At 44.6% G+C, this 19,901-nt stretch overlaps 1 protein-coding gene and 1 pseudogene across 2 annotated transcripts; both read left to right on the top strand.

Annotated features, from left to right (window-relative positions):
- Window positions 1-10,285, top strand: part of LOC123082038 (uncharacterized) — a 96,804-nt pseudogene extending 86,519 nt beyond the window's left edge.
- A 2,363-nt stretch (window positions 10,286-12,648) lies between these two features.
- Window positions 12,649-19,080, top strand: LOC123086213 (kinesin-like protein KIN-14P). Of its 2 annotated transcripts, none has more exons than XM_044507928.1 (19): window positions 12,649-13,013; window positions 13,775-13,938; window positions 14,018-14,161; window positions 14,351-14,605; window positions 14,724-14,795; window positions 14,879-14,947; window positions 15,040-15,144; window positions 15,265-15,486; window positions 15,572-15,653; window positions 15,749-15,844; window positions 15,949-16,125; window positions 16,220-16,326; window positions 16,402-16,577; window positions 16,701-16,862; window positions 16,940-17,193; window positions 17,282-17,445; window positions 17,541-17,693; window positions 18,039-18,421; window positions 18,514-19,080. In XM_044507928.1, exons 1-19 carry the CDS (start codon window positions 12,857-12,859, stop codon window positions 18,659-18,661), a joined length of 3,090 nt encoding a protein of 1,029 aa, XP_044363863.1. In that variant the 5' UTR covers window positions 12,649-12,856; the 3' UTR covers window positions 18,662-19,080. The 2 variants fall into 2 exon arrangements, with proteins under 2 accessions (XP_044363863.1, XP_044363862.1); XM_044507927.1 differs by having other exon boundaries at window positions 12,650-13,013; window positions 13,772-13,938.
- Window positions 19,081-19,901: the final 821 nt, after the last annotated feature.

Genomic DNA, 19,901 nt, shown 5'->3' with positions numbered 1-19,901 from the left:
TGAATACATAGACAAACAAAGTGTCACTAGTATGCCTCCACTTGACTAGCTCATTAATCAAAGATGGTTATGTTTCCTAACCATAAACAAGGAGTTGTTATTTGATTAACGGGATCACATCATTAAGTGAATGATCTGATTGACATGACCCATTCCATTAGCTTAGCACCCGATCGTTTAGTATGCTGCTATTGCTTTCTTCATGACTTATACATGTTCCTATAACTATGAGATTATGCAACTCCCATTTACCGGAGGAACACTTTGGGTGCTACCAAACGTCACAACGTAACTGGGTGATTATAAAGGAGTACTACAGGTGTCTCCAAAGGTACATGTTGGGTTGGCGTATTTCGAGATTAGGTTTTGTCACTCCGATTGTCGGAGAGGTATCTCTGGGCCCTCTCGGTAATGCACATCACATAAGCCTTGCAAGCATTACAACTAATAAGTTAGTTGTGAGATGATGTATTACGGAACGAGTAAAGAGACTTGCCGGTAACGAGATTGAACTAGGTATTGGATACCGACGATCGAATCTCGGGCAAGTAACATACCGATGACAAAGGGAACAACGTATGTTGTTATGCGGTCTGACCGATAAAGATCTTCGTAGAATATGTAGGAGCCAATATGGGCATCCAGGTCCCGCTATTGGTTATTGACCGGAGATTTGTCTCAGTCATGTCTACATTGTTCTCGAACCGTAGGGTCCGCACGCTTAACGTTACGATGACAGTTATTATGAGTTTATGCATTTTGATGTACCGAAGTTAGTTCGGAGTCCCGGATGTGATCACGGACATGACGAGGAGTCTCGAAATGGTCGAGACATAAAGATTGATATATTGGATGACTATATTCGGACACCGGAAGGGTTCCGGGGAAGTTTCGGATAAAACCGGAGCACCGGGTCGACCCGGGGGTTACCGGAACCCCCCGGGGGGTTAATGGGCCTTATGGGCCTAATGTGGAGAAGAGGAAGGGGCTGCCAGGGCAGGCCGCGCGCCCCCTCTCCCCCTAGTCCGAATTGGACAAGGAGGGAGGGGCGGCGCCCCCCCTTTCCTTCTCTCCCTCCACCTCTCCTAGTTGGACAAGGAACGGGAGGGGAGTCCTACTCCCGGTAGGAGTAGGACTCCTCCTGCGCGCCTCCTCTAGGCCGGCCGCACCCCCCCCTTGGATCCTTTATATACGGAGGCAAGGGGGCACCCTAGGACACAGAAGTTGATCTTCGTGATCGTTCCTTAGCCGTGTGCGGTGCCCCCTTCCACCATATTCCACCTCGGTCATATCGTAGTAGTGCTTAGGCGAAGCCCTGCGTCGGTAGAACATCATCATCGTCACCACGCCGTTGTGCTGACGAAACTCATCCCCGAAGCTTTGCTGGATCGGAGCCCGGGGAGCGTCATCGAGCTGTACGTGTGCCAAGAACTCGGAGGTGCCGGAGTAACGGTGCTTGGATCGGTCAGATCGGAAGACGTACGACTACTTCCTCTACGTTGCGTCAACGCTTCCGTTGCGGTCTACAAGGGTACGTAGACAACACTCTCCCCTCTCGTTGCTATGCATCATCATGATCTTGCGTGTGCGTAGGAATTTTTTTGAAATTACTACGAAACCCAACAGTGGCATCCGAGCCTAGGTTTTATATGTTGATGTTATATGCACGAGTAGAACACAAGTGAGTTGTGGGCGATATAAGTCATACTGCTTACCAGCATGTCATACTTTGGTTCGGTGGTATTGTTGGATGAAGTGGCCCAGACCGACATTACGCGTACGCTTACGCGAGACCGGTTCTCCCGACGTGCTTTGCACAGAGGTGGCTTGTGGGTGACAGTTTCTCCAACTTTAGTTTAACTGAGTGTGGCTACGCCCGGTCCTTGCGAAGGTTAAAACAACACCAACTTGACAAACTATCGTTGTGGTTTTGATGCGTAGGTAAGATTGGTTCTTTCTTAAGCCCGTAGCAGCCACGTAAAACTTGCAACAACAAAGTAGAGGACGTCTAACTTGTTTTTGCAGGGCATGTTGTGATGTGATATGGTCAAGACATGATGTTGATTTTTATTGTATGAGATGATCATGTTTTGTAACCGAGTAATCGGCAACTGGCAGGAGCCATATGGTTGTCGCTTTATTGTATGCAATGCAATCGCGCTATAATGCTTTACTTTATCACTAAACGGTAGCGATAGTCATGGAAGCACAAGCTTGGCGAGACGACAACGACGCTACGATGGAGATCAAGGTGTCACGCCGGTGACGATGGTGATCACGACGGTGCTTCGGAGATGGAGATCACAAGCACAAGATGATGATGGCCATATCATATCACTTATATTGATTGCATGTGATGTTTATCTTTTATGCATCTTATCTTGCTTTGATTGACGGTAGCATTATAAGATGATCTCTCACTAAATTATCAAGTAGTGTTCTCCCTGAGTATGCACCGTTGCGAAAGTTCTTCGTGCTGAGACACCACGTGATGATCGGGTGTGATAGGTTCTACGTTCAAATACAACGGGTGCAAAACAGTTGCACACGCGGAATACTCAGGTTAAACTTGACGAGCCAAGCATATACAGATATGGCCTCGGAACACGGAGACCGAAAGGTCGAGCGTGAATCATATAGTAGATATGATCAACATAAAGATGTTCACCAATGAAACTACTCCATCTCACGTGATGATCGGACATGGTTTAGTTGATTTGGATCACGTAATCACTTAGAGGATTAGAGGGATGTCTATCTAAGTGGGAGTTCTTTAAGTAAATTAACTGAACTTAAATTTATCATGAAACTTAGTACCTGATAGTATCTTGCTTGTTTATGTTTGATTGTAGATAGATGGCTCGTGCTGTTGTTCCGTTGAATTTTAATGCGTTCCTTGAGAAAGCAAAGTTGAAAGATGATGGTAGCAATTACACGGACTGGGTCCGTAACTTGAGGATTATCCTCATTGCTGCACAGAAGAATTACGTCCTGGAAGCACCGCTGGGTGCCAGGCCTGCTGCAGGAGCAACGCCGGATGTTATGAACGTCTGGCAGAGCAAAGCTGATGACTACTCGATAGTTCAGTGTGCCATGCTTTACGGCTTAGAATCGGGACTTCAACGACGTTTTGAACGTCATGGAGCATATGAGATGTTCCAGGAGTTGAAGTTAATATTTCAAGCAAATGCCCGGATTGAGAGATACGAAGTCTCCAATAAGTTCTATAGCTGCAAGATGGAGGAGAACAGTTCTGTCAGTGAGCATATACTCAAAATGTCTGGGTATAATAATCACTTGATTCAGTTGGGAGTTAATCTTCCAGATGACTGTGTCATTGACAGAATTCTCCAATCACTGCCACCAAGCTACAAGAGCTTCGTGATGAAATATAATATGCAAGGGATGAATAAGACTATTCCCGAGCTCTTCGCGATGCTGAAAGTTGCGGAGGTAGAAATCAAGAAGGAGCATCAAGTGTTGATGGTCAATAAGACCACTAGTTTCAAGAAAAAGGGTAAAGGGAAGAAGAAGGGGAACTTCAAAAAGAACGGCAAGCAAGTTGCTACTCAAGGGAAGAAACCCAAACCTGGACCTAAGCCTGAAACTGAGTGCTTCTATTGCAAGCAGACTGGTCACTGGAAGCGGAACTGCCCCAAGTATTTGGCGGATAAGAAGGATGGCAAGGTGAACAAAGGTATATGTGATATACATGTTATTGATGTGTACCTTACTAATGCTCACAGTAGCACCTGGGTATTTGATACTGGTTCTGTTGCTAATATTTGCAACTCGAAACAGGGACTACGGATTAAGCGAAGATTGGCTAAGGACGAGGTGACAATGCGCGTGGGAAATGGTTCCAAAGTCGATGTGATCGAAGTCGGCATGTTATCTCTACATCTACCTTCGGGATTAATATTAGACCTAAATAATTGTTATTTGGTGCCAGCGTTGAGCATGCACATTATTTCTGGATCTTGTTTGATGCGAGACGGCTATTTATTTAAATCGGAGAATAATGGTTGTTCTATTAATATGAGTAATATCTTTTATGGTCATGCACCCTTGAAGAGTGGTCTATTTTTGTTAAATCTCGATAGTAGTAATACACATATTCATAATGTTGAAGCCAAAAGATGTAGAGTTGATAATGATAGTGCAACTTATTTGTGGCACTGCCGTTTAGGTCATATCGGTGTAAAGCGTGTGAAGAAACTCCATACTGATGGACTTTTGGAACCACTCGATTATGAATCACTTGGTACTTGCGAACCGTGCCTCATGGGCAAGATGACTAAAACGCCGTTCTCCGGTACTATGGAGAGAGCAACAAATTTGTTGGAAATTATACATACAGATGTATGTGGTCCGATGAATATTGAGGCTCGTGGCGGATATCGTTATTTTCTCACCTTCACAGATGATTTAAGCAGATATGGGTATATCTACTTAATCAAACATAAGTCTGAAACGTTTGAAAAGTTCAAGGAATTTCAGAGTGAAGTTGAAAATCATCGTAACAAGAAAATAAAGTTTCTACGATCTGATCGTGGAGGAGAATATTTGAGTTACGAGTTTGGTGTACATTTGAAAAATTGTGGAATAGTTTCGCAACTCACGCCACCCGGAACACCACAGCGTAATGGTGTGTCCGAACGTCGTAATCGTACTTTACTGGATATGGTGCGATCTATGATGTCTCTTACTGATTTACCGCTATCGTTTTGGGGATACGCTCTAGAGACGGCCGCATTCACGTTAAATAGGGCACCATCAAAATCCGTTGAGACGACGCCTTATGAACTGTGGTTTGGCAAGAAACCAAAGTTGTCGTTTCTGAAAGTTTGGGGCTGCGATGCTTATGTGAAAAAGCTTCAACCTGATAAGCTCGAACCCAAATCGGAGAAATGTGTCTTCATAGGATATCCAAAGGAGACTATTGGATACACCTTCTATCACAGATCCGAAGGCAAGACTTTTGTTGCTAAATTCGGAAACTTTCTGGAGAAGGAGTTTCTCTCGAAAGAAGTGAGTGGGAGGAAAGTAGAACTTGACGAGGTAACTGTACCTGCTCCCTTATTGGAAAGTAGTACATCACAGAAAACTGTTTCTGTGACACCTACACCAGTTAGTGAGGAAGCTAATGATAATGATCATGAAACTTCAGAACAAGATACTACTGAACCTCGTAGATCAACCAGAGTAAGATCCGCGCCAGAGTGGTACGGTAATCCCGTTCTGGAAGTCATGCTGCTAGATCATGATGAACCTACGAACTATGAAGAAGCAATGGTGAGCCCAGATTCCGCAAAGTGGCTTGAAGCCATGAAATCTGAGATGGGATCCATGTATGAGAACAAAGTATGGACTTTGGTTGACTTGCCCGATGATCGGCAAGCAATTGAGAATAAATGGATCTTCAAGAAGAAGACTGACGCTGACGGTAATATTACTGTCTACAAAGCTCGACTTGTCGCAAAAGGTTTTCGGCAAGTTCAAGGGATTGACTACGATGAGACCTTCTCACCCGTAGCGATGCTTAAGTCTGTCCGAATCATGTTAGCAATTGCCGCATTTTATGATTATGAAATTTGGCAGATGGATGTCAAAACTGCATTCCTGAATGGATTTCTGGAAGAAGAGTTGTATATGATGCAACCAAAAGGTTTTGTCGATCCAAAGGGAGCTAACAAAGTGTGCAAGCTCCAGCGATCCATTTATGGACTGGTGCAAGCCTCTCAGAGTTGGAATAAACGTTTTGATAGTGTGATCAAAGCATTTGGTTTTATACAGACTTTTGGAGAAGCCTGTATTTACAAGAAAGTGAGTGGGAGCTCTGTAGCATTTCTGATATTATATGTGGATGACATATTACTAATTGGAAATGATGTAGAATTTCTGGATAGCATAAAGGGATACTCGAATAAGAGTTTTTCAATGAAAGACCTCGGTGAAGCTGCTTACATATTAGGCATTAAAGATCTATAGAGATAGGTCAAGACGTTTAATTGGACTTTCACAAAGCACATACCTTGACAAAGTTTTGAAGAAGTTCAAAATGGATCAAGCAAAGAAAGGGTTCTTGCCTGTGTTACAAGGTGTGAAGTTGAGTAAGACTCAATGCCCGACCACTGCAGAAGATAGAGAGAATATGAAAGATGTTCCCTATGCTTCAGCCATAGGCTCTATCATGTATGCAATGCTGTGTACCAGACCTGATGTGTGCCTTACTATAAGTCTAGCAGGGAGGTACCAAAGTAATCCAGGAATGGATCACTGGACAGCGGTCAAGAACATCCTGAAGTACCTGAAAAGGACTAAGGATATGTTTCTCGTATATGGAAGTGACAAAGAGCTCATCGTAAAAGGTTACGTTGATGCAAGCTTTGACACTGATCCGGACGATTCTAAATCGCAAACCGGATACGTGTTTACATTAAACGGTGGAGCTGTCAGTTGGTGCAGTTCTAAACAAAGCGTTGTAGCAGGATCTACATGTGAAGCGGAGTACATAGCTGCTTCGGAAGCAGCAAATGAAGGAGTCTGGATGAAGGAGTTCATATCCGATCTAGGTGTCATACCTAGTGCATCGGGTCCAATGAAAATCTTTTGTGATAATACTGGTGCAATTGCCTTGGCAAAGGAATTTAGATTTCACAAGAGAACCAAGCACATCAAAAGACGCTTCAATTCCATCCGGGATCTAGTCCAGGTGGGAGACATAGAGATTTGCAAGATACATACGGATCTGAATGTAGCAGACCCATTGACTAAGCCTCTTCCACGAGCAAAACATGATCAGCACCAAGGCTCCATGGGTGTTAGAATCATTACTGTGTAATCTAGATTATTGACTCTAGTGCAAGTGGGAGACTGAAGGAAATATGCCCTAGAGGCAATAATAAAGTTATTATTTATTTCCTTATATCATGATAAATGTTTATTATTCATGCTAGAATTGTATTAACCGGAAACATAATACATGTGTGAATACATAGACAAACAAAGTGTCCCTAGTATGCCTCTACTTGACTAGCTCATTAATCAAAGATGGTTATGTTTCCTAACCATAAACAAGGAGTTTTTATTTTATTAACGGGATCACATCATTAAGTGAATGATCTGATTGACATGACCCATTCCATTAGTTTAGCACCCGATCGTTTAGTATGTTGCTATTGCTTTCTTCATGACTTATACATGATCCTATAACTATGAGATTATGCAACTCCCGTTTACCGGAGGAACACTTTGGGTGCTACCAAACGTCACAACGTAACTGGGTGATTATAAAGGAGTACTACAGGTGTCTCCAAAGGTAAATGTTGGGTTGGCGTATTTCGAGATTAGGTTTTGTCACTCCGATTGTCGGAGAGGTATCTCTAGGCCCTCTCGGTAATGCACATCACATAAGCCTTGCAAGCATTACAACTAATAAGTTAGTTGTTAGATAATGTATTACGGAACGAGTAAAGAGACTTGCCGGTGACGAGATTGAACTAGGTATTGGATACCGACGATCGAATCCCGGGCAAGTAACATACCGATGACAAAGGGAACAACATATGTTGTTATGCGGTCTGACCGATAAAGATCTTCGTAGAATATGTAGGAGCCAATATGGGCATCCAGGTCCCGCTATTGGTTATTGACCGGAGATTTGTCTCAGTCATTTCTACATTGTTCTCGAACCGTAGGGTCCGCACGCTTAACGTTACGATGACAGTTATTATGAGTTTATGCATTTTGATGTACCGAAGTTAGTTCGAAGTCCCGGATGTGATCACGGACATGACGAGGAGTCTCGAAATGGTCGAGACATAAAGATTGATATATTGGATGACTATATTCGGACACCGGAAGGGTTCCGGGGAAGTTTCGGATAAAACCGGAGCACCGGAGGGTTACCGGAACCCCCCGGGGGTTAATGGGCCTTATGGGCCTAATGTGGAGAAGAGGAAGGGGCTGCCAGGGCAGGCCGGGCGCCCCCTCTCCCCCTAGTCCGAATTGGACAAGGAGGGAGGGGCGGCGCCCCCCCCCCCTTTCCTTCTCTCCCTCCACCTCTCCTAGTTGGACAAGGAACGGGAGGGGAGTCCTACTCCCGGTAGGAGTAGGACTCCTCCTGCGCGCCTCCTCTAGGCCGGCCGCACCCCCCCTTGGATTCTTTATATACGGAGGCAAGGGGGCACCCTAGGACACAGAAGTTGATCTTCGTGATCGTTCCTTAGCCGTGTGCGGTGCCCCCTTCCACCATATTCCACCTCGGTCATATCGTAGTAGTGCTTAGGCGAAGCCCTGCGTCGGTAGAACATCATCATCGTCACCACACCGTTGTGCTGACGAAACTCATCCCCGAAGCTTTGCTGGATCGGAGCCCGGGGAGCGTCATCGAGCTGTACGTGTGCCAAGAACTCGGATGTGCCGGAGTAACGGTGCTTGGATCGGTCGGATCGGAAGACGTACGACTACTTCCTCTACATTGCGTCAACGCTTCTGTTGCGGTCTACAAGGGTACGTAGACAACACTCTCCCCTCTCGTTGCTATGCATCATCATGATCTTGCGTGTGCGTAGGAATTTTTTTGAAATTACTACGAAACCCAACACCAACTTGGGGTCAAGTCGTATCTGAAGAAGGAGGGGGTGTTAGCGTCCCAGCTACACCTGGGCCGAGAGAAGCCACGGTACCGAGCCGGCCCAGAAGGGAGAGGAGGCCTTGCCACAAGTTTACTGGACCCCAATGGATCTCCTACATGTTCAGCTCAGGAGACCACGTTGCAGAAAGATATAAGGCAGGTAGCAGGTAGAGAGCGGGCATCCCGACTAGGATCAGGCGGCGGCGGCGGCGTGTGTGTGTATCTCTCTGTAATCCTAATCCCCTTCTCATCTCCTTCCCCAGTTGTACTGCTACCTGATTCAGATCACCATAGTTGAGAGGAGAAGAACTAGTGTGTACCTAACATACTACTACTGGCTCGAGAAAAGAGAGCTCCAGCAAGAGCCTCCGCCGGAGCCCCGGACATCGACATGGGTGACCGTGGAGAAGCTAACCGCTGAAGTCGTGCAAGTGGCAGAGCATCCGCCGCCGTCGTCTTCTTCTTGCCTCGGCTCTGGCTTGAAGCACATGTTCAACCCGCCGGCGCACGGGGAGGACTACTCCATCCCTCAGGCGCTGGTGAGCGTGGACATGCTGGTGCTGTTCCTGGCCACCATCTGCGGCGTGGGCGGGACGCTGACGGCGATCGACAACATAGGGCAGATCGGGCAGTCGCTGGGGTACCCGGCGCAGAGCGTCAACACCTTGGTCTCCCTCGTCAGCGTCTGGAACTACGCCGGGCGGGTGACGGCCGGGTTCGCGTCCGAGGCCCTGCTGGCGCGGCACGGCGTCCCGCGGCCGCTGGCGCTCACGCTGGTGCTCCTCCTCTCCTGCGCCGGCCACCTACTCATCGCGCTCGCCGTGCCGCGGTCGCTCTACGCCGCCTCCATCATCGTGGGCTTCTGCTTCGGCGCGCAGTGGCCGCTCATCTACGCCATCATCTCCGAGGTGTTCGGGCTGAGGTACTACGCCACGCTCTACAACCTGGGCGCCGCGGCCAGCCCCGTGGGCGCCTACGTGCTCAACGTGTGCGTCGCCGGGCGGCTCTACGACGCGGAGGCGGCGAGGCAGCGCGGGAACGGCGAGAGCAGGACGTGCATGGGCGTGCGTTGCTTCAGAGAGTCGTTCCTCATCGTAACGGCCGTCACCGTGGGCAGCGCGCTCGTGTCGCTGCTGCTGGTGTGGAGGACCTGGAGCTTCTACAAGGGAGACATCTACGCCAAGTTCAGGGATGCCGTGGCCGTCCAGGAGTCATCCCACGGTGCTTGCGCGGTTCAGCAGCGGTAAACACCAAGGAAGCACAAAACCTCTACTTGCTAGACTCACGGACGGTTTTACGTGCCTAGGTCTCAGTTGACGAGACTTCAAATTTAAGTCAATTGATATGGCATGTAAAAAAATGCTAATAAAAAATTTGCATGAATTTTCACATAAGATCCCACGAATATAACATCAGCTAAGGCTTATTTAAGTTTCAGTCGACTCAGATTTAACAAATCCTGTTTTTGCCACCTGCTCCGCGCCCCCATGCCTCTGACCGCCCTGACCTCGTCCACTCACGGTCAGTGTCGTCGCCCCGGCCTAGGCGATCCGAAGGGAAGTGACTCGTCCGCAGCGGCCTCATGGGGGAAGGAAGGAGGCACCGATCGTTGCCGCCCCGTTGCACCGGGCAGTCGGGAGTGATGCTCTATGTTTGATCTTCGTGCTTTTTGCTTTATGTTTGATGTCTGTGTTTAAGTGCATATTTAATTTTTATGTTATGTTTATTTCAAATCATTTGAAGTATTTGTTATGTCTACTTTGAATCAAACACTGTATTTTTTACGTTTCAATTTCATTTTGCATTTTAGATCTAATTTCACAAATTGTGGTTTTGAAATGATGCTCTATTATGTGTGTTGCTCTGCCCATGGTGGCGAGTGTCTTCGTCGACTTAAAACCGGCCCAGTCCAAGGAATGTTTGCTCAAAGAAAACAAGGAATAGAAAAGGACATGGATTTCGTCTGAATTTTGATAGATGTTCGATAGTGATGCAAATTACTAAACAAAAGACAGTTATTTGAGATAGTTTCACTATGTAGGAAATCATATACTTCAACGGATTTAATTTTACAAAATTAACAAAATTTCGTAACTCTTATGTCATTTGATTTTGCTCGGAGATTCATGTTGGTTTTTCTAAGTAAAAAAGCAAAATTTTCTGATGGTTAAAACGGTATATCAAATCAAACTAATCAAAGCAAAGGCAAACACCAAAAATCCATGGTAGAACTTAAAGTCACATTATGGTTTTTGAAGTCGCCGTCTCTAGTTTTACCTTTTACATCTTGACTTCCCACCATGGCTCGGGTGAAAGTCCGGAAAAATACGAAACATGCACAATCTACAGTAACCTCAAAGTTATTGAATAAACACTTGAGCTAGCCATATTAATAGGTGAGAACCTGATATCACTAAACAAACCTCTACTTGGGACAGACCCTTTTGCATGACATTCGTGAAACAACTGATTCATCGCAATATTGTCAATGAAGAAGATCGGGAGCCCAAAAATTGAAACGAGAGAACCACTTGCCAAAACTCATTCGACACCATCATTGCCGCCGAGAAGGGCCTAAGCAGAGGGCGAAAATCCAAAGGATTTGAGATCATCAATTAGTGGGACCAAACACCACATGCTTTCTAGTGTTTGCAATGTTGTTCGTAAAACTAATAGCCGTGTGACTTTGATGTGAGACACCGCTTTTATCGTTGTGACACCGTAGTCAAAGACACACAAATCTAGCATCGTAGAAACTGTAATTGCATTTCAACGTGCATCCTTGGGTTCTCTTCACCTCCTGTGGTGGCTTAGAGGCCATAAGACAAAGGAAACTAACAAACACAAGCGAAAAAGAACGAATAATAACTCTTTGACAGCTAGGTTCAGCACAAGAAGCCGGGGGCTAGGTTCAACACAAGCGAAAAAGAACGTTTTTATTTAATAATATGGCCGCATGCATCGATTGATGCAGAGGCCGAGGGTTATCCTTCTTTTTAGAAAAAAAAAGAGGTTCAACACAAGAGACAATCCAATCATCGTACGAACGAGAAAATCTCCCAACATTCTAATATAGAACTAGCATGATGCTTCGAGGTTTGGACGATGTAGGGTAATTTCATTTTGTTTGTCTGTATATACAATGAGAGGCCGGCATGAACTATGCTGACCTGGTCTTTTGCAACCGGAGCTACTCCTTTTTTTCTTTGCGGCAACCGGAGCTACTCCTTAATTTTCTTCCAAACAATAAACTACATTAATTGGACTTCATTTGACCAAAGTCTTACTACAACTGATTGGCAGCTTGGAAAGAAAATTGCCACGTTCCCCTTCTCAATCCAAACGAAGTAAACAAATTAGGCACAACTCGTAGCAAAGATTCGTTGGTATTTTTATTTTTGATGGGAAGATCCATTGGTGCTAACAAACCACAGGTGACCAAATGGCAAATGCTAGACCATGCTTAGCTAAGCGAGGCCTCACTTAATTGTGTTTTTTCTTTCTTCATTGTGCTCTTTCCGTGCATGACTTGTTTATGTCACGTAATCGTTCTCGGGGTACCACATTATTTTCTTCTATTAATACAAAGATACACAACCAACATTGCATATATTCCGAAAAGATCGATGACAAATATCATTTGAGACACGGGACACAGTTGTGCGTCCAAATTAATGAGAATCCAGTCAGTATACACCTAGCCAAATCTCGGTAATATACAGAACACACCCTGAAGTTTCGCTCGAGTTAGTTTGGAGTTCCCGTCTACCAATCTTTGTTCGTTTAAGTCCACACATTTTCCCAAAATCTTTATTCCGGCATTGTGAAATGCACAACACATTTTGATTGATTCATGATTTTTTTTTTCTTTCTACTCTTGTTTTCCCAAACGAGGGAAACGAGCTGCAAAAGCCAGAAATAGTCTTGAAAAGAAAAAGCTCCCATTTTTAGTCGCCCCTAATCCCCTAGCGATATATGGAGTCCACACCCTCAAAGTTTTCCTATTTCCACTCCCCACCCTCGCCACCACCTCAAAAAAAGGAAAACACCAACCCGCTCGTGAGCGCCACCACCACCGTTTGGAGGAGAAGGAAGAGCGCCCCTCTCCTCTTCCACCGATTTCTTCCCCCCCAATCCACCCGCGATCGTGCCTCCCCCCTGTCGCCGCCTCCTCCCGGGCGTTCCAGCCGTGTTCGGGTCGCCTGACCCGGGGCTTCTATGGCGTCGCCGGAGCGGGAGGCGGTGGCGGCGACAGCCATCGTGGAGGACATGCTGAGGATGCACGGGGAAAGATTAGGGGGAGGAGGGGGTGTAGGCGAAGTGCTGGTGATGGGGAGGAACATTGACATGGCCTGGCGCAAGGCCGAGGTGGCCGGTGAGCTGTTCTCTTGGCTCCTTCCCTTCTTCATTAGGGGCTTATAATCTTTTTGATTTCGTGAAATCTTGTACTCCCTCTGTAAACAAATATAAGAGCGTTTAGATCACTAAAGTAGTGATCTAAACGCTCTTATATTTCTTTATGGAGGGAGTACTAGTTGATTGATGATGCTTGGACCCGGGTACATCTCAACCAAGGATTGAATTACACTTTTGGTCCATACGTTTAGTGTTTTCTTTCTGGGCTGGAGCTTAGATTGTGCTCAAACAGTGGCAGCCACACCTTTAGCCGACATCTAATGAAGAATTACAGTCTTTTGCATGTTCAGCACAACGAATTCATCTTTACTTGTTACCGGCAAGTGGAGGAAAGAATTAGAAGAAAACCTTGTTCGATAATAAGATGATCAGATGAAGACGCCCCCCCCCCCCCCCCCCCCCCCCCCAAACGCAATGATGTTAGACCATGCTTCAGTAACTTTTTCCTGCACTCTCAGTGATGATAGCTGAAACTATCTATCCAGTTGAATTTCGCATTCATGATCTAGCTGTACCATCTATCCAGTTGACGACAAAATGTAATCTCATTAAGTCAACAAAGTGTTCAATGTGTTCTGTACCAGTATTTCAGAATTCAAGCATCAGCCTGTCAGTAACTGTTAATCTGAACACCTAAATTCTACAGCTAACGCAGTGTGGTCGCTAACGTATCTGAATTGGTTGAAAATTGTGCTTGTTTCGGGTTGATAAATGCAGCAGTAAGAAGGAATGAAGCAGCCAGCTGGTTGAGAAGGACAGTAGGGGTAGTCTGCGCGAAGAACCTTGCCGAAGAACCGTCTGAGGAGGAATTCCGGGTTGGCCTGAGGAATGGCATCATTCTTTGCAATGCAGTCAACAAGATTCAGCCTGGCACCGTGCCGAAGGTTGCATTCGTCCCCTTCAAGTCTTTAAAATTTCAAGTTCCCTTTTGGTGATTTTGCATGCTGAGTGTGATGATTCTAGGTTGTGGAGGTCCACTCGGTTTCTACTATCCCTTCAGATGGTTCAGCTCTCTGTGCATACCAGTACTTCGAAAACGTGAGGAATTTCCTCACAGGCCTACAAGATTTAGGTCTCCCAACATTTGAGGTGTCCGACCTGGAAAAGGTGACACTATCATTTTCAGTTAAATCTAGACGTCTACGGCTAATCCCCTTGGGAGTACAGTTTTGCAGTGTTAACTCCTGCCTCATACTGCACTTTCAAAGGAATGTTGCTTCAGCTTGTGCAAAAAACATGCATTGTGTTTCTTTCGCCACAGTGAACTTAACGAATTCGTCTTAAACTCAACTATAGGGTGGACAAGGGGTCCGAGTTGTAGACTGTGTTCTTGCCCTCAAGTCATTTGCTGAAACTAAGCAACTCGGCAAACAATCTTTATTTAAACATGGCGGCATTGTAAAGCCTTCAATGTCTGCAAAATGCTCTGTTCGTAAGAACGAACCTTTTATGAAGGCGATGACGAGGAGTCACTCAGCTGAGCTACTCCGGGATGGCGTATCACTGGAGCAAACTTTAGGTCTTGATTGTTCCCTAGAACCCGCTGAAACAGTAAGTGCCTATTCATTCAAAGACAGAATAGTTAGTACTCTATATATTTGCGGCTCTTACATCAAACTAGGTGATTTTCTTTACTCTGAAATTATATTTGTTACATTCGCGGTTGTAGATTACTTCAGACTCCATCAGAATGCTTGTTCAAACAATTCTATCAGATAAGAAACCAGAAGAAGTTCCATTGGTGAGCCTACTGGATAATTTACTTTTCACGCAACGTGATTCACGAGGATCAATTTTTGTATAAGGGGCTCTGCTAATTTGCAGCTTGTAGAATCACTCTTGAGCAAGGTTATTCATGAATTTGAGCGTCGTATGGCAAACCAGAATGTTTTGGTATGTTCACATATTTCAGATTGTTCTGATGACCTTGTAGTTGTGGTTATGCTACCTCATGCGCTGCTGGACTAATAGAGAACTCTTAATAGGTGAAATACACTATAGATCCTAATGACAGTAGCTCAGTATGTAAAACAGAGTCATCAGACACACCACAGGAAATGGAGGCAACTTCCACCAGCGATCATGGGAAGGTATCTATTTTGTTGTCTTGACATATCTAACATACTGTTGAAATGAAATTTATTCCCTTTTCCATGGCTGAAATGGATAAATAACCAAGTATTTTTCATTGACTCGCTAATAATGTAAAGATGGACGAAGAAGATCACGAGTCTGTCACTAATCATGTGAAGACGGACGAAGAAGACAACAGTTGTGTCACTAATAACGTGAAGATGGACGACGAAGATCACAATTCTGTGGGTAGTACGGGAGATGTCAGTGCTGTTGTGCTGGTGAACGGTGATAGTGTGGCAAAAGACATACAGGCAAGGGCAGATATACATTTTGAGCTACAAAAGAAACAGATCCAGGTATTTATAAAGTTCAAGCTTCTTTTCTGATTTCTGTTACTTTGCATTTCCACCATCTTCCTCTGGGTGTTGATGTTTTCTGTAGGATATGAAAAGTAACCTTTGTACTGTTAAGTCTGGGATAGAGCAGTTCAAATTGCAATACTCTGAAGACCTTGCTAAGCTTGGTAAACCAAATCCTCAGTTTTGGGCGTTTATAATATTTTATACATTTTTCTTCGAAATCATTGAAGCCATCTTATGTTCTTTCTTGTTGAAATAGGAAATCATCTGCGCACTATTTCTCATGCGGCTTCTGGGTATCATAAAGTTCTCGAGGAAAACCGTAAGCTGTACAACCAAATACAGGATCTTAGAGGTACTATTGTTTGAGTCATACAAAATGAGGTCTTCATGATTGCAGACTCATCCTTCGTGGTGGAATGCTGCATACTAATACTTCAGTTTGTCCTTTGTCACCAGGGAATATTAGAGTGTACTGTCGAGTGAGACCTTTCCTGCCTGGAAAAGTAAGTTCCTCAAGCTGTGTTGCTGGCATAGAAGATAGAACTATCACTCTCATGACTTCATCGAAACAAGGAAAAGATGCGCGGAAATCTTTTACTTTCAATAGGGTCTTTGGGCCCTTAGCCACACAAGGTTGTACCTACAAGTTGCTCTACCGTGTTATTTCTTTTATATAGTAGTAGTATCTTTGGCAATCAAAATGACATGCACACTTTCATTACTGCAGCGGAGATCTTTGTTGACATGCAGCCTTTAGTCCGTTCTGTTCTTGATGGTTACAACGTATGTATATTTGCGTATGGCCAAACTGGGTCAGGGAAGACCTTTACAATGGTACACAATTTTCCCATCTTTGTGGTAATTTTAGTTTCATTGCAAAATCAAAACAATATTTTTGTGATGTTGCAGAGTGGTCCTAAAATACTGACAGAAGAAGGGCTTGGTGTCAATTATAGGGCTTTAAATGATCTGTTCGATATTCAAGCACAGAGGAGGGACACATTTTGTTATGAAATTTCTGTGCAGATGATGGAGATCTACAATGAACAAGTGAGAGATCTTCTTCACAGTGGTCCAAACAAGAAATATCCTTTGCTGCTGGATTAGATACTGATCATGTCAGACTGTCAGTAGTCATCGTTATCCTAATACAAAAAAGAATCTCCTTTTTTTTGACGATATACTTGATCTCCTTAACATCAATCAACATTAGAGATTCGAAATAGCTCTCAGAATGGCATTGCAGTTCCAGATGCAAACAGAGTTCCGGTCGCGTCGACCTCCGATGTGGTTGATTTGATGAATCTTGATCACAAGAACCGTGCAGTTTGCTCAACGGCTATGAATGACAGAAGTAGTCGCTCCCATAGGTAGTGCTTGATTTTTGAATGTTGCCTTTCATGCCAACGTGGTGTTTTAGCTGATGGTTGAGAATTGCACTTTACAGTTGTGTAACAGTCCATGTTCAAGGGCGAGATTTAACATCAGGTACCGTGCTAAGAGGCTGCATGCATCTTGTGGATTTAGCTGGCAGCGAAAGAGTCGATAAATCCGAGGTTGTGGGAGACAGACTGAAGGAGGCACAACACATAAACAAGTCACTGGCAGCACTAGGGGATGTCATTGCATCCCTCGCCCAGAAAAATGCTCATGTTCCTTACCGGAATAGCAAACTTACTCAATTACTGCAGGACTCTCTTGGTATCTCTAAAACTTGACATCCTTAATTTGCACCTTCTTGGAGCCGAAAATATGTATAATACTAATAATATGTGCTTGCTATTCTCAGGAGGACAAGCAAAAACATTGATGTTTGTTCACATAGCCCCCGAACCGGATGCCGTTGGTGAATCAATAAGCACTTTGAAGTTTGCTGAGAGAGTTGCCAGTGTTGAGCTTGGAGCAGCCAAGACAAACAAGGAAGGAGGAGAAGTCAAAGAGCTCAAGGAACAGGTTAATTTAGTTACCAGCCTCCTCTATGTTACTGTCATAAGGACTAGCTTTAGGTGGCTCTAAAGCAACTTCTGCTCATGTTTATCTTACTGCAGATTGCTTGCCTCAAGGCAGCTTTGGCTAGCAAAGATGGAGAAAATGAAAGCATACGAAGTACACATTCGAGCCCAGATATATTAAGAGACATTAGGATCAGTCATGCATCCCCCGCATCCGGGCACCCAAGGGAAGAAGCTGGATGTCTAGAGGTATTCATTTTCCAAGCTGAAATTCATAGCACAACTTTTTCTTGATCAAAATTTGTAATGCAAAGCTGCAAAAATAGTTCTAACTAGCCACAGATACCATTAGACTCATATACTCGGATGATTCTTCTTTGCCTGAAAGTTTGGTGTGTTTACTAGTCTATCTAGTGAACATACATATATATCTTGTAGCATGTATTATATGAGGGTAAAGGCATTCTGTTTTACAAAAATGAAGTTATAGAGATACTTGACTGCATTTGCCGAACAACTTTAAATACAACGTAAGCATCAGCAGAGCTAGCACACAGTATAATCAATCTAATTTTCTACATTGTAATATGGAAGAATCGAAGCAACGGTACTCCTACAAGGCAGACCAAGCCAAACTTCGAATTGTCAGACATGCTTGTCAGCGATCCATCTTCGTGGCTTGATGGTTGTAATGGCGACAATACCCGGTTGAGGAGCAGCAATTCCTTACCAGAATTGGGACCTGATGCTACACATGATCTAGCATTGTATCAACGAAGCAGTCCTGACCAACAATGGAGTCGGGCCGGGTCTGTCGCAACAGAGGATTCAGATGACGGCGAAGTTGAAACTACTTGCTCATCAGAACAAGATTCGGTGCGGCCAGCCAGCGCCCCAAAAGCTTCTGTTACTGCCAATGGGGGCGGCTCAGTTGCAAAGAAGGCCCAAACCAAGAGTGTAAAAAGTACAGACATCAGGTAAGTTCAATTACTAACTATTGAATTTCTCTAGCAATTATCAAGTTTGTGCACTGCTGTTGTGAGTTACACTGGTTTTGAATCTCTTTCAGAGGGATAAATCCTGCGAAAAGGACATCTCCGTTACCCAAAAAGGCTAATGGAACGGCTCATATCCCAATCAAGAATGGTAAACAATCAACTTTGGGTGGGGTGGATGGAAAGAAAACTCCAAATGGTAAAGTGAGCACCAAGAAGTAAGCAATACATATGGGAGGACCTGGATTTTGTTGCGACCACCTTTACCATGGCCAGAGATAGCTAGACAAATATGCCGGCCCTACTGAAGGATAATCGGGCAGCTAGATATGCTGGCCCTCTGGAAAGGGTTACTGGATTTTGAGTGATGTGTACATTGATTAATCATTTATCCATCCATCCATCCATTCATTCATTCCATTAGTGCAAATAGAGAAGATGCTCAGAGAAACAATGAGGTCGAGAGAAATGATCAGCAAGGAGGACTTGTTTTGGACATGTATACCTATGGAAGCTGGGTAATTTTCTATGTACATTGTAGTCATGTCATGGGCCATAGCAACACCTTTGTGATCAGTTACTTGTAATCATGAGCGATGTTCTCAGTTGTTTGAGTTGCACATCAGTTGGGTATTTCAACCTTTTCCCTGGTGTGTTTGCTTTTTTATCTGCGCTTTATTTAAAAATTGACCAACAGGGGACTACCCCTGAGGCATTTGGAATTAAGACAAGAAGAAGCAACCCAGGCACACACCCTTGGGCCCCGCTTGGAATCGGTGTATCTTTTTATGCACTCTTATTTATTTTACAGGTGTATATCACCAGCCACACTTGATTTTCACTTGGAAAAAGAACAACGAATGGAGGCGTGTATATTTTACAAGGGTATAGCGCTGCGAAACGACAATCCAATTGTGGCCTTGGTGAGAAAGATGTATGTTGGCGAGAATCTAATTCAAGATAATTGCTCAAGACAAAACAAGGCATACAATGAAGAAAACCCACGCTGATGTGCAAAATTTGCATGATTGCATCCCATGCATACAAAACATCTCCAGTGGCTCCCTTTCTCCAATAAAATCCCGGTATTGGAGGAGTTAGGCCATAAAAACTGCTGCGACACGTCCTCTTTCCCTAATAAATTGTTGGTGACGTCTGCAGATGATGGCTGTAGATAGATAATTTGCAATACGATATATTGATTGAGGTGCTGGTGCACGTATATATAATACAAGAGAAGGCATCTATCTTAACTATACAAGACTAGGAGGTGGGCCATAACTCCAATACACGTGCAATATAAAATATATACTCAACACCCCCCCTCCCCCCCGCAGTCGAAGCGTCGCTGGAGACACACAGACTGGACTGAAACTCCTCGAAGACGGGAGTAGGCAATCCCTTAGTCATCACATCAGCAAACTGTCGCGTCGTCGGCACGTGGAGAACCCGAACACGGCCA

This window comes from Triticum aestivum, chromosome 4A (genome assembly GCF_018294505.1).
Source record: "Triticum aestivum cultivar Chinese Spring chromosome 4A, IWGSC CS RefSeq v2.1, whole genome shotgun sequence".
NCBI classification, from domain to species: domain Eukaryota; kingdom Viridiplantae; phylum Streptophyta; class Magnoliopsida; order Poales; family Poaceae; genus Triticum; species Triticum aestivum.
This window is presented reverse-complemented; position numbering and strand designations above follow the sequence as displayed.

What these genes read in the sequence shown, in the direction of transcription:
- LOC123086213 (XM_044507927.1), top strand. Translation starts at nt 12,857, where the DNA reads ATGGCGTCGCCGGAGCGGGAGGCGGTGGCGGCGACAGCCATCGTGGAG. An exon ending in CCCTAGAACCCGCTGAAACA is followed by an intron (nt 14,606 to 14,723) that starts GTAAGTGCCTAT and finishes TCGCGGTTGTAG; the next exon opens with ATTACTTCAGACTCCATCAG. An exon ending in CCAAATACAGGATCTTAGAG is followed by an intron (nt 15,845 to 15,948) that starts GTACTATTGTTT and finishes CTTTGTCACCAG; the next exon opens with GGAATATTAGAGTGTACTGT.